This window comes from Monodon monoceros, unplaced genomic scaffold (assembly GCF_005190385.1).
Source record: "Monodon monoceros isolate NGI ecotype Baffin Bay Population unplaced genomic scaffold, NGI_Narwhal_1 Super_Scaffold_9, whole genome shotgun sequence".
Classification (NCBI taxonomy): Eukaryota; Metazoa; Chordata; class Mammalia; order Artiodactyla; family Monodontidae; genus Monodon; species Monodon monoceros.
Window position 1 is genome coordinate 51,704,990 of NW_021703786.1, and position 18,016 is coordinate 51,723,005.

Below are 18,016 nucleotides of genomic sequence, written 5' to 3' on the forward strand. Positions count from 1 at the left end.
CAAAAAGAATAAAATATCTAGGAATAAACCTACCTAAGGAGACAAAAGACCTGTATGCAGAAAATTATAAGACACTGATGAAAGAAATTAAAGATGATACAAATAGATGGAGAGATATACCATGTTCTTGGATTGGAAGAATCAACATTGTGAAAATGACTCTACTACCCAAAGCAATCTACAGATTCAATGCAATCCCTATCAAACTACCACTGACATTTTTCACAGAACTAGAACAAAAAATTTCACAATTTGTATGGAAACACAAAAGACCCCAAAGAGCAAAAGCAATCTTGAGAACGAAAAACGGAGCTGGAGGAATCAGGCTCCCTGACTTCAGACTATACTACAAAGCTACAGTAATCAAGACAGTATGGTACTGGCACAAAACCAGAAATATAGATCAATGGAACAGGATAAAAAGCCCAGAGATAAACCCATGCACATATGGTCACCTTATCTTTGATAAAGGAGGCAAGAATATACAGTGGAGAAAAGACAGCCTCTTCAATAAGTGGTGCTGGGAAAACTGGACAGCTACATGTAAAAGAATGAAATTAGAACACTCCATAACACCATACACAAAAATAAACTCAAAATGGATTAAAGATCTAAATGTAAGGCCAGACACCATCAAACTCTCAGAGGAAAACATAGGCAGAGCAATCTATGACATAAATCACAGTAAGATCCTTTTTGACCCACCTCCTAGAGAAATGGAAGTAAAAACAAAAGTAAACAAATGGGACCTAATGAAACTTAAAAGCTTTTGCACAGAAAAGGAAACCATAAACAAGACGAAAAGACAACCCTCAGAATGGGAGAAAATATTTGCAAATGAAGCAACTGACAAAGGATTAATCTCCAAAACATACAAGCAACTCATGCAGCTCAATATCAAAAAAACAAACAACTCAACTCAAAAATGGGCAGAAGACCTAAAAAAGACATTTCTCCAAAGAAGATATACAGATGGCCAACAAACACATGAAAGAATGCTCAACATCATTAATCATTAGAGAAATGCAAATCAAAACTACAATGAGATATCATCTCACACAGGTCAGAATGGCCATCATCAAAAAATCTACAAACAATAAACGCTGGAGAGGGTGTGGAGAAAAGGGAACCCTCTTGCACTGTTGGTGGGAATGTAAATTGATACAGCCACTATGGAGAACAGTATGGAGGTTCCTTAAAAAACTGAAAATAGAACTACCATACGACCCAGCAATCCCACTACTGGGCATATACCCTGAGAAAACCACAATTCAAAAAGAGTCATGTACCAAAATGTTCACTGCAGCTCTATTTACAATAGCCAGGATATGGAAGCAACCTAAGTGTCCACCAACAGATGAATGGATAAAGATGTGGCACATATATACAATGGAATATTACTCAGCCATAAAAAGGAACAAAACTGAGTTATTTGTAGTGAGGTGGATGGACCTAGAGTCTGTCATAAAGAGTGAAGTAAGTCAGAAAGAGAAAAACAAATACCATATGCTAACACATATATATGGAATCTAAAAAAAGAAAAAAAGAAAAAAAGAAAAAAGACCAGAAGAACCTAGGGGCAAGACGGGAATAAAGATGCAGACCTACTAGAGAATGGACTTGAGGATACGAGGAGGGGGAAGGGTAAGCTGCGACAAAGTGAGAGAGTGGCATGGACATATATACACTACCAAACGTAAAATAGTTAGCTAGTGGGAAGCAGCTGCATAGCACAGGGAGATCAGCTCGGTGCTTTGTGACCACCTAGAGGGGTGGGATAGGGAGGGTGGGAGGGAGGGAGATGCAAGAGGGAAGAGATATGGGGACATATGTATATGTATAACTGATTCACTTTGTTATAAAGCAGAAACTAACACACCATTGTAAAGCAATTATACTCTAATAAAGTATAAAGTATAAAGTTTTTTTTAAAAAAAAAAAGAAAAAAAAAAACAAGAAGCCTAAATTCCTGATGATCATAGAGTCACCATTCTCTCCCTGGACTGCTTATCTCTAGTATTCTTTTACATGAGAGATAAGTAAACCTCTATCTTGCTTTTTTGGGTTTTGTCGAATGCAGCAAACCCATATCTTAACCAATACAAGGTTCCACAGAAAAGCCAGGCCTTAAAGGAAGGGTTGGCTTTCCAATTGGGGAAGTGAAGGGGGGAGGGCATCTCAAGTGCCAGAAAGAGCACTGGAAAGGACACTGGCAAGAAGGAGCAGTGGCCGAAGCCGAGTGGGTAGAGAGTAGGAAATAAGGAGAAGTCAGATGATGGCTTTGCAGGGGAGACAGGGCTTGACTGGGGAAGGACCTGGGACCACAGAGGGCTAAGAAAGCTTGTTTCCCTCTGAAGGAGCAAAACATCTCTGGAGCTGGAGCAGGGTAAGAAAGGAAACAAAGAGGCAGATGAAGAGGCTTGGGGACTTTATTCCATGAAGAAATGTGAGTATGAGCTGTGGCCTGGTTCAGCCAGCTGAACGTTCCTGGACTGAAGACAGTAACAACAACACCATCTAAGATTTATTAAACACTTATGTGCTCTGCTGTGTGCTATACACCCTATACACATTATCTCAGTGAAGCTTCACGACAAATCTATGACACAGTCCTACCATTATCACCCCTATTTGGCAGACACAGAACTGGGGCTTAGAGAGAGTCAGTAACTTGTCCAAGGTAAGCCTCACAACCCTGCAAGCTGGGTAACATCCAGCCCGTTTTTCAGATGCAGAAAGTGTTTGTACCATTCTTTCAAAGCTAAGAAAAGGTATGGGGGACCTCCCTGGTGGTGCAGTGAGTAAGAATCCACCTGCCAATGCAGGGGACATGGGTTCGATCCCTGGTCCAGGAAGATCCCACATGAGGCAAAGCAACTAAGCCCGTGCATCACAACTGCTGAGCCTGTACTCTAGAGCCCGCGAGCCACAACTACTGAGCCCGCGTGCTGCAACTACTGAAGCCCGTGCGCCTAGAGCCCGTGCTCCGCAGCAAGAGCAGCCACCGCAATGAGAAGCCTGCGCGCTGCCACGAAGAGTAGCCCCGGCTTGCTGCAACTAGAGAAAGCCTGCGCACAGCAATGAAGACCCAACACAGCCAAAAAAAAAGAAAAAAGAAGAAAAGGTATGAAGATCCTGACTTAAAACACAAAGAGGGCTTCCCTGGTGGCACAGTGGTTAAGAATCCGCCTGCCAATGCAGGGGACACGGGTTGGAGCCCTGGTTCGGGAAGATCCCACGTGCCACAGAGCAACTAAGCCCACGCGCCATAACTACTGAGTCTGCGCTCTAGAGCCCACGAGCCACAACTACTGAAGCCTGTGTGCCACAACTACTGAAGCCCGCAAGCCTAGAGCCTGTGCCCCACAACAAGAGAAGCCACTGCAATGAGAAGCCCGCGCACCACAACGAAGAGCAGCCCTCACTCGCCGCAACTAGAGAGAGCCCGCGCGCAGCAGCGATGACCCAACACAGCCAAAAATAAATAAATAAACAAAATCTATAAAAAAAAACACACACAAAGATTCAGAATCAAACACAGGGCCAATTGCTTTGTGAATAGTCTCTTCACCAGAAGAAAAACAGATGAGAGGAATAGAAAAGTTTTCAGGCTTGGTTACATTTACCTCTTGTAGAGGAGGAAGACATTGTTAACAAACCCACCCACACCCCCTGGCCGAATGATGTTCACAAGGTGTAGATGTTGCTAAGGTGGGCGGGGGGGGGGGGGGAGCACGCATTAAAGAACCAAGCAGTGAGGCCATGTCAGCTCTGGCTACAGATGAATCGTAGCCAACCACCAGCTCGCGTGTCTCAAGTAGTTTTTTAATATCTCTCCACAACAGGGAATAGGAAAAAAATTACTCCCTCACAGCTAAGGCTGAAAATTCCGTACTTTGGCTTAAGATATTCAGACACATCCAATGAACACAAGGAATTCTTCCTGGAGCAAAAATCTCATTAGTCACTAATGGGAAGGGGAAAAAAACCCATCAGGTTCCAAATGAACTAGGTAACATGAGTGCCTAGTAGGAAATGCATTTCCCATGAAGATTAAAAAGTCTCCATTGGCAGCCTGGGAGAATCCGATGCCAGGGCCTCCCAAGTAGTAGAGAAATCTGGAATTCTACAGCTGGTCCAGGACAGCCTTACATGCTGGAAGTTAAAGAGTGTCAGCTTTGTAAGCCTGACCCAAGTTCCAATGCTGACTCCACCACGAGCTGTTTGATGCTGGGTAAACGTCCTCACCTCTCCCAGCCTCGGTATATTCACCTATAGAGTGGGACAAATAACTTCCACCCACTAAATGAGGCTAAATGAGACAGTCTGCTGCTCCTGTTACTAAGATTTTAACAGCAGGGGTCCCCAACTCCCGGGATCTAATGCCTGATGATCTGAGGTAGAGCTGATGTAATAATAATAGAAATAAAGTGCATGATAAATGTAATGCGCTTGAATCATTCCGAAAGCATCCCCCCGCCCTGGTCCTTGGAAGAATCGTCTTCCATGAAAACAGTCGCTGGTGCCAAAAAGGTTGGGGACTGCTGTTTGATAGGACTCACATCTTAAGTTTTCTCTGCTTAAAATTCCAAGAAAAAAAAGGCCATAGGATGCAATGGAAAGAGCCTAGGTCTGGCTCCTAGACCCTGCCTTAAGGGTCATGAGCATGTGACCCTGAGGTTACTTTTAGGGCTCCAGGGTCCTCATCTGTCTGGAGAGGGCCAGGAAGATCCTTAGACCAAATCTAAGATCATTTCTTCTTCTGTCACTGAGGTTCTAAATGGCAGTCCTTACTTAGTCACTCATTTCAGGATTTAACAAGTTACCTGCTGGAAAGCTGTTTATCTAAAAACCTTTGGTTTCTACCCCGGAAGCAAAAAAGCCAGTGAGAACCTTGAGGGCAGGTCACCGACTTTTGCCATCTTGACCCTTAACACAGACCTGGCACAAAGTAAGACCTGCATAAATCCTTGTCGAGTGGAATGGACAAGTGAATGAATGAAGGATTTCCAAGGGCTGGCAAAAATGACTGTTCATCCTCCACTAAGCAAAGTTTAATGCAAGGAGAAAATGCTACCAAGTTAAAATATTAATGATATTTACTTTGTCATCTGAACTACATCAGGATACCAGATGAATAGCTGCTGCCCGTCAAAAGGATGCCTGACTTGGGCTTTAGCTGGACGAGCGCACTTTGGTCCACGTGTGGCAAAGGGGATGCCACAGGCTACAGGAGGGGTATGTAAACTCCTAGAAGGACATGTTACCCAACCTCTTTGGCAGGGTTGGCACAGAAGCATGCCAACATGAAGCAAAAATACCAAGACCTCCACATGCGGGTGTGCAGTTGTGTCTGCCCAAGAGCTCCCAGCTGAGGAGGGGAGATCTAAAATCCAGCAGGTGGTCTGCTCACCTGTGAGGCCAAGTCCACGCAGGAGCCCCACGGGCAGGTGGCAGCCCTCACGGTTCACCTCAGCAGCAGATGAACTGGGGTCTGCTGGGTGCTTTAGTGATAAAGAAAATAATAATAATGCATACACATCACACATACACACATATGCACTTAATGGTCACTGTGTGAAAAAAGTAAACTCTTTAAGTATTTTATTTTAGGTAATTTTCATAACTACCCTGGGAAGTAGGTGCTATTGTTTGAGGCAGTATAGTTTGCTGTTTAAAAGCACGGACTTGGGAGTCAGACTGCCTAGATTCAAATCCCAAGTGCCACTTACAAGCTGGGTAACCTTGGGCAGGGTTATTTAAGCTCTCTGAGTCTCATGCTTATCATATGTAAAATGGAAATAATAATAGTGCCTGTCTTATGAAGCTGTTGTGTGGTATAAATGAGTTAATATGTGTAAAGTGCTTAGAACAGGAGTGGGCACAAAGTAAGCCCCCAGGAAGATTAGCTACTTTTGTTATTTCTATTAATAGAGACTGAGGTGCAAAAAGGCCAGTGGCTTGTCCATGGCCTCACACCTGCTGCGGGGCAGAGCCTGGGCACACACACAAGTCTGTCTTCAAAGCACACATGACCCAACACGGCTGATTCTAGCTCTGCGGCCCCCACCCCACCCCATTCACATTACCACCCGCATCCATGCCAACGTGGCCTAGTCTTTCTTGGTACCAACCAAGGCTGCAAGGTGCTAAAGGGAAGATACTAAAAGAACTGGCATTCTAACTGACTTAAACCCTGATGTGCCTACTACGTGTAGAACAAACGCAAGTGTGTCCTGGTATGGGGATCTGTCCCTTAGCTAAGAGAAAACGGGCCTTTTCCAAGGAGGGAAGAACCTCTGCCTTTGGGCCTTTATTATGTGAGGCCTCACATGCTCTCCTCCAAACGCTGAGAGGAAGGCAAAGCCTGAATTGTGCAATAAAACCCCATCAGGTGAGGTTCTCTGAGTAGAGATAATGGGCCTGATTGCTGGTGGAGAGGGAGAAACAATTTGAGGGCCAATCCAGCAAGAGAGCCTCATGAGCCAAGATTACCACTCTGCCCTGGGTCCTGCCCTGCTCCTGGAAGGTTCTAGAAAGAGCCAGAGCCTTGCTAGAAAAAACACGTGCATCATAGAAAACCAAACCATCTGTTGTGGTACATATATACAATGGAATCTTAGCCATAAAAGGGAACGAAATGGGGTCATTTGTAGAGATGTGGATGGACCTAGAGACTGTCATACAGAGGGAAGTCAGAAAGAGAAAAACAAATATCATATATTAACTCATATATGTGGAATCTAGAAAAATGGTACAGATGAACTTGTTTGCAAGGCAGAAATAGAGACACAGACACAAAGAACAAACATATGGACACCAAGGGGGGAAAGGGGGGGCGGGATGAATTGGGAGATTGGATTTAACATACATACACTAATATGTATAAAATAGATAACTAATGAGAACCTGCTGTATAGCACAGGGAACTCCACTTCGCTGTACAGTAGAAACTAACACAACATTGTAAAACAACTATACCCCAATAAAAAAAGCAAAGAAAAGAAAACTGAACCATCTGTGATCCAGAATGATCTGGGAGTGGGAAGCTTTGAAGCATTAACTCAAAGAAAATGACCCACAGCTGTAGTTAGTTAATACTATGGGTGCATACTATGTGCCAGGGCCTGTTCAAAGTCCTTTAGAAATAATATTCCATTTACTCTTCATATCAATGGTATGATGTAACCTGTATTTATTAGTCCCATTTTGCAGATGAGAAAACTGAAACACAGAAAATTCAAATAACTTCTCCCAAGGTCACACAAGCAGTCTGGCTTCAGAGCCCACGGTCTTTATCAGCATTTTCAAACCTTTTGGCCCAACCCACGGCATGAAATACATTCTACATCAGGACCCAGTATACACTCACACAGTTATATAGAACTGAAACAAAGTTTTAAAACAGAATATTACTCACCATTACCATGTGCAATGCACTCTGGTGTTTTCTATTCTATTCCATTAAAAAATATATATCATTCAACAAATATTTATGGAACACCTATTATGTGTTAGACACCGTTCTAGGCTTTGGGGCTAAGTCAGTGGATGAAAGAGATAAAAATCCTTGCCCTCTTGGAGCTTGCATTTTACCAGAGAGAGTGAATAAGATCCACGTGCAAAATTGTAGCATCTAAGGTGGTAATTTGGTGAGTGCTATGGAGAAAAGTAAAGCAGGGAAGGCCAAGGTGGCCAGAGAAGGCCTCACGATGTGTTCACTCCCCACTATGCTGATTTCAGTGGGCTGTCACCCACAGCGGGAAAACCTTGGCCCCTAATCTCTCCACTCCAGTGCCTCCTATATGTCTGGAGGCTCTTCCTCCTAGATTGTGCACACGTGCACACTTGTATGTGACTACGTGCACATGTATAGGCATGCATGGATGTGCTACATGCATGTATGCATACACATGTCCACCCCATTCGCTTCCTCACTGGGGACGTTTGGGAGACAGGAGGCAGGGCTCCCACATGCAGCTTTCCAGGGGCTCCCTACACAAGCCTGCCCTGCAGAGGGGGTCCTGGAATGGGGCCTAAAAAACAGCCCAGGCACTGTGAGCCAATGCCACAAGCGCCAGACATATGCCCTGGCTGGAGTCTTAAGTCAGAGGAAGGAAAATCTTTTTATCACTGGTCCACCCAGAGGGAGCACCTCTTGTAAACTGTTAGGCCAGAGGGAATGGTAGTTCCTAATCTGAATCAAGGTGCTCTATGTGCTAGAGTGCCATTAAGGATAGAGGAGACAGAGCACAAAAATAAAAATCACTCCCCGGGGAAAATCCAGTGCATCGAGCACAGCTGGCAGGGTGATTGAAGTGGGTCTGGGGGGAAGACGGGATTGGGGCCAGCTCTAAAGCAACTCTGGGGGACTTCCCTGGTGGCACAGTGGTTAAGAATCCGCCTGCCAATGCAGGGGACACAGGTTCGAGCCCTGGTCCAGGAAGATCCCACATGCTGCGGAGCAACTAAGCCCGTGTGCCACAACTACTGAGCCTTGCGCTCTAGAGCCCGCAAGCCACAACGGCTGAAGCCCGCACACCTAGAGCCGTTCTCCGCAACAAGAGAAGCCACTGCAATGAGAAGCCCGCGCACCGCAACGAAGAGCAGCCCCCGCTCGCCACAACTAGAGAAAGCCCACGTACAGCAACAAAGACACAACGCGACCAAAAATAAATTAATTAATTAATTAAAAAAATAATAAAGCAGCTCTGGGCCACTTGGGTAACCTCCACTGAGCGCATTTGGAACTTGGCACTAGAGTGAAATCTTCAGACTCCAAGTTAAAGGGGCACATAAAAATGTTACTAGCATGGGCAGCAAAAGCATTACCTATGGGAAAAGCAGTCAGTCTCTGCTAATGAGGAAGTGTAATTGATCACAACAGACGACTTGATGGCCATTCCAAATGCGCTTTTAGCAAAGCGGACAGTTTTTTTCATTCAAATGCAAGCTCACCTAGATAAGATCTAATAATGGAGATTTTGGAAGAATCCCAGCATCAGTGATTTCTTTTTTTTCCTCTTTCACTGAGCAGGAAGGCATCTTAAGTTCCTGGTCACAGCTTGACCCAATCAGATGACAATTTATGCTTTCCCTACGGCTGAGGAGACCGTGACAGTCCCTGGGGCAGCAAAGGATCAGTCACAGGACAGCCCACACCCTTATCTGTCCTTTCCTCCTTAGCCCTTTTCCCACTCCCGACCTATGGGGAGCTGGGTGGCTGGAAGACACATTCAATTCAATGCAGTCGGGCTTCCCTGGTGGTACAGTGGGTAAGAATCTGCTTGCCAATGCAGGGGACACCGGTTCGATCCCTGGTCCGGGAAGATCCCACATGCTGCGGAGCAACTAAGCCCATGCGCCACAACTACTGAAGCCTGCGCGTCTAGAGCCTGTGCTCCCCAACAAGAGAAGCCACTGCAATGAGAAGCCAGCACACCACAACGAAGAGTAGCCCCCGCTCGCCGCAACTAAAAAGAAAGCCTGCGCGCAGCAACGCAGATGCAACACAGCCAAAAATAAATAAATTAAATAAAATTAAAATTCAATGTAATCATCCACTTATAAGTATTTATTGAGCACTTACTGTATGCAAGGCACTGTGCTGACCACCGAAAGGGGATTCCACCACAACATGGCTAAGACCGGGTCCTGTCCTCAGAAGAGAGGGCAGATATGAGGAGAAGCAAGAAAATGACAGGAGTGCCAAGTGGAGGTCCCAGCTCACTCCAACAAGCACTTAATCCTTCTGGGCTTCAGTTTCCTCCTTTATCAAATGAAGGCACTGCTCTAGACATGATCTCTGGGCACTAGGCCAGCTCAAAAACTCTATGATTCCAAGCCCTCCCCTTCCCACTCAGGCTCCTAGGCGCCTAGGAAGCTGACAGATCAGGTGGTGCCTCCTAGGAAGGGGACAGTCAGCAAAGGAAGCGGGTGGTGAGGATTATTATGTACCTTTCCCACAGTGGGGGTTCTTTCATTTTGGCCAGAACACAAGGTACAGGCTGGAGAAGATGAGCGATAAGTTCAGAACATTAAGTGGAAGATTTAGACTTCCACATCAAGGAATCTGGAGGAAATGGGAACCACTGAAGTTAGTGCAGAGAAGGATACTATCAGTGTGGGTGGCGCAAGGGAATCTCACCGACTTGCAGAGGATGAGTTGGGGTGGGGGGCGGGGAGGGCGGTGATGTTGCAATACAGAAGAAAGGCTGAGGTCTGAAGTGAAAGATTCCTCCCTTGGTCTGGTCGAGCGCCATGCATCATCCCCTCATCCCCTACCATCGCCATAATGCTTATTTTCTTAAACTTGCCCAAGCCGAAATCACTTTGCACCCTCTTTTTTTTTTTTAAGTTCCACAAGTGCCTTCAAGGTAAACAGGTAAATTTTATGTCCCTTCTGCCCAGGCGCCTGAGGTTAAACAGAACCAGCGAGGTGTGCCAGGGAGGGGTGGGGAAGCGGCCAGCAGGCGAGGCCCAGGATACAAGAGGCGGGGATCTAGAGGGGTGCGCCTACCTGCAAAGGAGCCATCCTCGTGGTCGGAGCTGTTGTGGCTGCAGTCACTGCCCCTGTCGGGCGAGCTGTGACTGGGCGAGTCCCGCTCGGGCAGCCCCAGGAACCTCTTGCGCCGCCACGGGGGGAGGGGCTCGCGAGCCCTACGCTGAGGGAGCTCCTCTGCCGCCGGGGGCGAGCCCCGCCCGTCCTTGACCTCTGCCTCTAACTGCTCCAAGTCGCGGCTCCCGCGCGGCTGCCGCCGGCTCCCGAGGATCAGGTGCCTCCAGCGATGGGAACTGTACACCCGCGCTGGCTTTTCCGCCTCATCGCAGGTCCCGGGCCGGCAAGGGGTCACGAGCAACTGGCTGGGGGTGAGTTTCTCGTTCAAATCCACCATCTCGAAGTCGTGGTCACTGCTGTCGCCCCCATCGTCCGCGCCCGAGGCGTCCAGCTCGTCATCCTCCGAGCCCCGCCCCGCGCGGGTCCGGGCGGACCGCTCCTCTCCCGGGGCGCTGGGAACTGTGCCATCGTGGCCGGGGGGCGCGCAGTCCTCCCGCGGCCTTAAGAGGAGGCGAGGCTGCAGTAGCTGCTGGTGGATGGCGGCGGTCAAGCTGCGAACAGCGCCCCCAGCCCCCGCCGCCCTGGGCCAGGTGGGAAGGTCCTGGCACAGGTAGGGGGGACTCTCGGCCTTCGCGGCCACCTCCGTGGAGGGGACCGACGGGCCCGGGGCGTCTCCGCCGCCGCCCGCTGCGCCCTCCTCCTCGAGCGGCGCCGGCCCCCGCTCCGGCCCGGCCGGCTCCTCAGCCGAGGCCCCCCTGCTGTCCCCGTCTCCGCCCTCCAGGCGCCCGCAGCCGAGGTCCCGCTTCTCCAGGGCCGCCTGCAGGTAGCCGACTTTGAACTTTTCCTCAGCCAGCACCTGTTGCAGCCACTTCAGGTTGAGTTTGCTGCGCTCCAGCTCGCGCTCCATGTCCAGCACCGAGTCCAGCCGCATGACAGGCGCCTCCTCCCCAGGGAACTCGGCCTGCCAGTGGCGCTCAAAGTCCTGGGGGTCCCACATGCCGGGAGCCCCTTCGGGCCTCCGGTGCCCAGCTCCTCCGCGCGCAGCGGGTTGGTGTCGCGCTCGGCTTTCTCCGCGCTGGCGCAGTGGCCTGCCCTTCACTTCAGTCCCAGAAGAGAATAAGAAAAAAATAAAGTTTTTCCCCTTCCGCCCTCGTGCCGTTTTTCTTCTTCTTCTTCTTCTGGGTTTCGCCTCCCTGACGTCAGCGGCCACCGGCGGCGGCGGAGGCGGGCGCCTGGGCGCCCAGGGCCCGCCCCGGGCAGGACGCGCTGAGCCGGCGATCTGCAGTCCCCGCGCCTTGCCCTGAGCGCCGCGGGCTCCGGTGTCTGGAGAGCCGCGGCGGGGGCGGAGCCTCGCGGGCGAGCTCTGGGTTGCGCCGGCGGCCGAGAGGCTGCGAGAGGGCCTGGCACGGCGGGCCTGCGGTGCTGCCCACTCCAGAGGCGCCGACGATACTCGAAGCTGGCCGCCGTAGGCCCGGCTCGCACCTTCCTGGCCTGTCGGGCTGCGCCGCTCCCGTCGCCGCCGGCGCAGTGCAGCCGAACGCGGGGCCGCGCGGCCGGGGAGGCGGGAGCGGCGGGGAGGGAGGGCGCAGGGTCGCCCTGGGCCGCAGCCAACCTCCGCTCGCCTGGCCCTCCACAGCCTCGCCTGTCCAGGGTCCGGGCGGCGCCTGGGGCCGAGAAGGAAAAGGTGGGGGAAAGGCGATGTGGCGCGGCGGCGAGGGCAGGTGCTGAAGGGCTGACCGGCGGGGTTGTCCTCCGCTGGGATTTATGGAGCGCCTTGAACTAACTTGTCCAAAATCACGGAGCTGCTTAATCCAAAGCTGGGGATAAACCTGTTTTGTTTTGTTTGTTTTTTTGGTTTGTTTGTGTGTGGGTTTTTTTTTTTTTTTTTTTTTGAGACCCTTTAAAGCTTTCTCTCCACTGCTCACTAGAGCTTTTCGGGTGAGAAACAGGCAAGGGTGACAGCTCCAAGTGGCTCTGCTTAGAGGCCCCTGTGACTTCAAAGCTGAGGATCCTCCCACGTGACTTGGTGTGATGGAATCAAACCATGACTGGCAGGGGCCTTAGACACCTGGGCGTCTAAGAGGACCCTCCACTCTGCTTCCTCTTTGTGGCCTCAACAATTCCCCTGGGGAGGAGCTGGGTACCGGCGCCTGGCCTGACACTCCGGGTGGGGCGGATGGAGGGCTCCCGCCTCGCCTCCTCTTCACACCTGGCTGCACCACTTTTCTAGGGTCTTCAGTGAGGTCCCACTGTCTGCAGAGAGAGGGCCTGATAAACTGTCTCGCGCTCTCCTCAGGGGGGACCTCGTCGGTGATTCACATTTTCTTCGTTTTAAGGATGTTGGAAATTGATCCTGTAAGAGACTAAGTGACTTGGCAGCTGGAAATTCTTCCTGGCCACAATGCCCTTTGGGGACTGGAGCTAAACTCAGCGACCTCTTCTCTCCAGATCCCTGCCACTAGCCGCTCACTTGAACCATGTGAACAGGCCATCCCTCTCCCACCTTCCAATCCCTTTCAGCCTATCCCTCAAGGCTGGATATTGGAAAGATACCAGAAAGTATTTCTTAACCACAAATGAGATAGTATCATGCTTCTGTTCAAAACCCTCCGGTGGCAGGGACTTCCCTGGCGGTCCAGTGTTTGGGGCTTCGCCTTCCGATGCAGGGGGTGCGGGTTCGATCCCTGGTGGGGGGGCTGGGATCCCACATGCCTCGCGGCCAAAAAAAAAAAAAAAACCAAAAACATAGAGCAGAAGCAGTATTGTGGCAAGTTCAATGGAGACGTTAAAGATGGTCCACATCAAAAAACAAAACAAAACAAAATCTTCAAACAAACAAAACCCTCCAGCGGCTCCTCATAACGCACACCTCCAGGATGGAGTCCAGACTCCACTGACAAAGGAGGTCCTCCCACATTTGGTCCCTGCCCACCTCTCTGCCTTTCTCCTAGGCTTTAGCCTTACCAGCTCCCTGCTGCCTGGGGGACTCCAACCCTCCTTTAAGGCCCAGCTCCACCTATGAGAAAACTTTTCCGGCCCCTCTCCCTCCTCTTTGTGTCACACTCCATCGTGTACGTGTCTTTATCTTTGCCCTTGTTCCACTTTATGGCAATTATTAGTGACATCTTTTGTTTCCCTTTCTCATAGCTGCTCTCAAGGTCAGGGATTGTATCTTTTCCAGTATTCTATTCTTGCTGCTTCTTGGAGAGTGTGACTGACAGATAGCTGATAATTGTTGAATGAAATGAATGAATGAATGAATGAACAGGCAGATGACCGAATCCTCACCTTGCAGTTCCTGCTTCGCTGCTCCAGTTGTGAATCACTCTGGGCTGGGAGCAGATGTGCTTCCCACAGACACTTCTCAACTCTGGAATTTCCTTCCTTGACAAAGTCTGTGTTTACTCACTTTCCCAATATCCCTTCTTCCTTTTTCTTTCTCTTTTCTTTTTCTTCCTTTCCTTCCTTCCTTCCTCCCTCCCTCCCTCCCTCCCTTCTTTCCTTCCTTCCTTCCTTCCTGCTTTTCTTTTTAAATTTGGTGTGCCACTGGTATGACTCATCTCTGTGTTTGTCTTTGTGCTCGATTGCTATGGAGAAATGGATATGTTTTAAAAAACATTAGTTGCGTATTCCCCAGCTTGTGTGATTTCTCAGTCCTTCACCTAGTCCCTTAAGCTGCTCTCTCTTCCACCTTTGCTTCATATTTTGAAGAGACTCTCCCTACCTCCCTAGAGGCCACCACCATCTTTGTCTACTGGGAGGGATTGAGGTGCTCCCAATGCCTACAGCCAGCCAGTGCAGGGGTATTCCATCAAGCGGAGTCCACAAGCATCTTGGCCTCTGTTAAGATTTCAGAATGGGGGAGAAATGCAGCACAGCAGACATGGATAACCCCAGTCAACAGCGTATTGATTGGAAGATGTTTCCATATGTATATTTAAATGCACAAAGGAAAAAACCCTGTAAGTTACTATGAGCATCCATTTCTGAATTTGTAATTTCCCTGGGAGGATAGTTTCAACTCTGTCCTTTAATTAAAGCAGCAGTATGATTCCCTTTTTGTCCAAGGAACCTGTTACCAATACCACTAATTTTTTCCACGAGGACCAATATAGCCAGAAATGCCAGCATTCGTCATCTGTAAACAGATCCCAGGAGCAACCTTCATTGTCTCTAGCTGGTCGATAGTTCAGCTTTATTACTTGGCTTTGGGTCATCATGGGGGCAGGGATAGATTGGCTGACATTTATTGAGTCCACACTTCTAGTGGCCATGCATCTTTGATCTCATCTAATTTCAACAACAACCCTGTAAAGAAGGTACTATTGTCAAGATAGTGAGAGAGAGAGAGAAATGGAAGATCAAAGAGGTTAGAGGTCACACAGCTAATTTTCTGGAGTCTAAAGCTCAGTAGCTTTGCAAGGGCTTGGCCCAGGTGCATCTGGTCATTAGCATTTATTCATTCAATAAATATTTGTTGAGCACCTATTAAGCTCCAGAGCCTGGCAAATAAAGTTTAAACTTTGTAACCTGGCATATCAGACTCTTCACAATGGATCCTCTGACCCCAGCTTACTTGTCCAACCCCATTTCTTGAATTTCTTCTGCTTGCTGCACCCATTCAGGCCCCCAATCTGAGTCACCCACAGAGAAGATGCCTTTTCTGTTCTGTGCCACCTCCATTTGGCCCATCTTGGATTTCTGCGGCAGCTGCAGTGGACAGTTCCCAAGGGCTGCTGGGGTCTCACCTCAAACACCAACCCCTACTACTCTCCACTCTTCTGTCCTAGGGCCTTTTCTCAAGCATCCCAGATGAAAGCTTCTATGGGGGGATGTTATTCCGGGGCATCCCATGGCCAGTGGAAATGGGAGTTGGTTAATAAATGCCGCAGGCTCCTGTCTTTGGAGGGCCTGAGGTATATTCTGCATGGTTGCTCAGTGGTCTCCAAGAGGAATGAGCCCCCACTGTTCACAGTGGTAATCAATCCATAATGAGCTCTCTATTGGCTTTCCCTTCTTGTCTGTCTCCCTCTCCCTCACTCCTGCTTCCTGGAATAATCTCCTGACTAAAATACTTGTACCGGGTCCTTGTGTCAGTCCCTGCTTTGCCCCTCTGGTCTCCCCACTAAGACACCCTCCAGCCTCCCCACACCCTCTCTGATAGCCACACAAGGGGCTTCACCGTTCCCCCAATTACTCCCCCATCTCTCTTGTCTTCCTTTGCCATGTTGCTTCCTCCTGTGTGAAAGGATGAGATCCCTTTTCACCTGCCCAAGCCCAGCTCACCTGTGACATTCTCTCTGAAGCCTTCCCTTCCCCAGGTCCAGTTAGGCATGCTTGTCTACAGAGGGATTTAACTTAGTCACGCCACATTGTAATTAGTTCCATGGCTCCTTGAGGAAATCCTGGCTCCAGCCAGCTGGTACCTCTTATTCCTCCTACTGCCACAGCCCCTGACACGGTGCCAGAGTCAGTGCCTAGTACATGTCTACTAAGGGAATAAATGAATGATGAATGAGTGAGTGGACTCTTTACACCATAACCTCACGCTATCTTAAATCAGGACCACCCTCACCCAAAGGAAAAGTGGGAAGACACCTCTGAGCTCATGCTGTCAGGAACTCTGCTTTTTACAAAATTCCTTTAGATTAACAAGCAGCCTCTATGGAAATATAAAATGTGACTATCAGTCATTCACACTTCGGTGTGAACTGCTTCTCCCTTGCTTTTTCCAGAGTTATCTGAGGTTCGTATTAGAGGGCTGGGAGTTTGGACTAGGAAGGAGAATGGAAGCAGAGTGCAGCCGGAAGGAGAAGGGTAACCTGGGGAGGACTGGGCTAGGATGAGGCCTGCATCTTTGAGTGCTAAAGGTGTGAACACAGAAAAAAGGCCCCTCTTTTGGGGGACCCTCTCTACCAGGCTTGCTTCCTCTAATGCAGGAGTTCTCCTGAGTACAAATTAGAATAACCTGGGGGAGCAATTAAGACTATTCAGCCTTGGACTTGCTTCAATGCCAATTCATCCAGAATCTCAGGAATGGGACCCCACATCGGTATTTTCTTTTCTTTTTTTTACCTTTATTGAGGTATAATACAATAGGTTCATTTGTTTTAAGTATGCAGTTTGATGAATTTTGGTAATTGCAAACCATCATGTGTGTAATCTCCACATTAAACAACATACAGAATAGCTCCATCACCCTCAAGAGTTCCTTCCTGCTTTTTTGCAGTCAACCCCTTTTCCTGACTCCCAGTACCAAGCAATAATTGGTTTCTATAATTTCTGTCACTATAGTTTTGCCTTTTCTAGATTTTTGTATGAACGAATGTATCTTTGGTGTTTGATGCTGAAGTTCAGTGTCCTATTTTTGAGTTTCATCTGTTATGTGTATTTATATTTCATTCCTTCCCTCCCTCTCCCCACAGGGTCAAGTGAATAGGCATTTTAATGTACTTTGTCACGTTCAACCCCCATCACAGTGCTGTGACAGAAGTATTATCACCACCTTGCAGATAAATAAATTATGGTTTGATGAGATTGAGAGAGTTGGTATAAATTACCTCCTTTTTATTGTTGAGCAGTATTCCATACTATGAATATACCCCTATTTGTTTATCCATTCTCCAGTTGCTGGCCATTTGGCTGTCTTTTTGTGGACATAGTTTTCATTTCTGTTAAAAAATACTAATACATAGGAATGAGATTATTGGGTCGATGACAAATATATGTTTAACTTTATAACATCCTGCTAGGGACTTCCCTGGTAGTCCAGTGGTTAAGACTCTGCCCTTCCAATGCAGGTGGCACCAGTTTGGGGAACTAAGATCCCGCATACGGCTCAGCCAAAAAAAAAAAAAGAAGATACTGCTATGTAATATTTTCCAAAGTGGCTGTACCAGTACCATTTTCCATTACCATCAGCAATGTCTGAGAGTTGCATTGCTCTACATCCTTGGCAACACTTAGTGATGTCAGTCTTTTCATTTTAGCCATTTTAGACGCTGTGTAATGGTATCTCATCATGGTTTTAATTTGTATTTCCCTGATGACTGGTGATGTATAGCATCTTTTCATGTGCTTTATGGCCATATGTATATCTTCTTTGTGAAGAATCTATACAAATCTTTTGTTAATTTTTAATTGGATGTTTGTCTTCTTATAATTGGGTGGTAATAGTTCACATATTCTTTATTCAGACCTTTTGTCATATATGTTTTGCAAATAATTTTCTCCTAGTCTGTGGCTTGCCTTTTCATTTTCTTATCTGTAACCTTTGAACAGTGAACATTTTAATTTTGATGAAGTATATTTTATCAATTTAATAGTTTGCACTTTTTGTGTCCTGTTTAAGAAATCTTTACCTAACCCAATGTCACAAAGATTTCTCCAATCTTTGGAGTTTTCCTCTAGAAGTTTAATGGTTTTAGATCTTATGCTTCAGTTTCTAAGCCACTTTTT

At 48.0% G+C, this 18,016-nt stretch overlaps 1 protein-coding gene across 1 annotated transcript in view; it reads right to left on the reverse strand.

The window, feature by feature from the left end:
• The window catches only part of ABR (ABR activator of RhoGEF and GTPase), a 180,332-nt gene extending 168,475 nt beyond the window's left edge, over positions 1-11,857 (reverse strand). The window contains exon 1 of the mRNA XM_029212798.1: positions 10,520-11,857. Within this exon, the coding sequence (XP_029068631.1) occupies positions 10,520-11,555 (1,036 nt within the window). The 5' untranslated portion in view covers positions 11,556-11,857. The remainder of the gene's footprint in view (positions 1-10,519) is intronic.
• Positions 11,858-18,016: the final 6,159 nt, after the last annotated feature.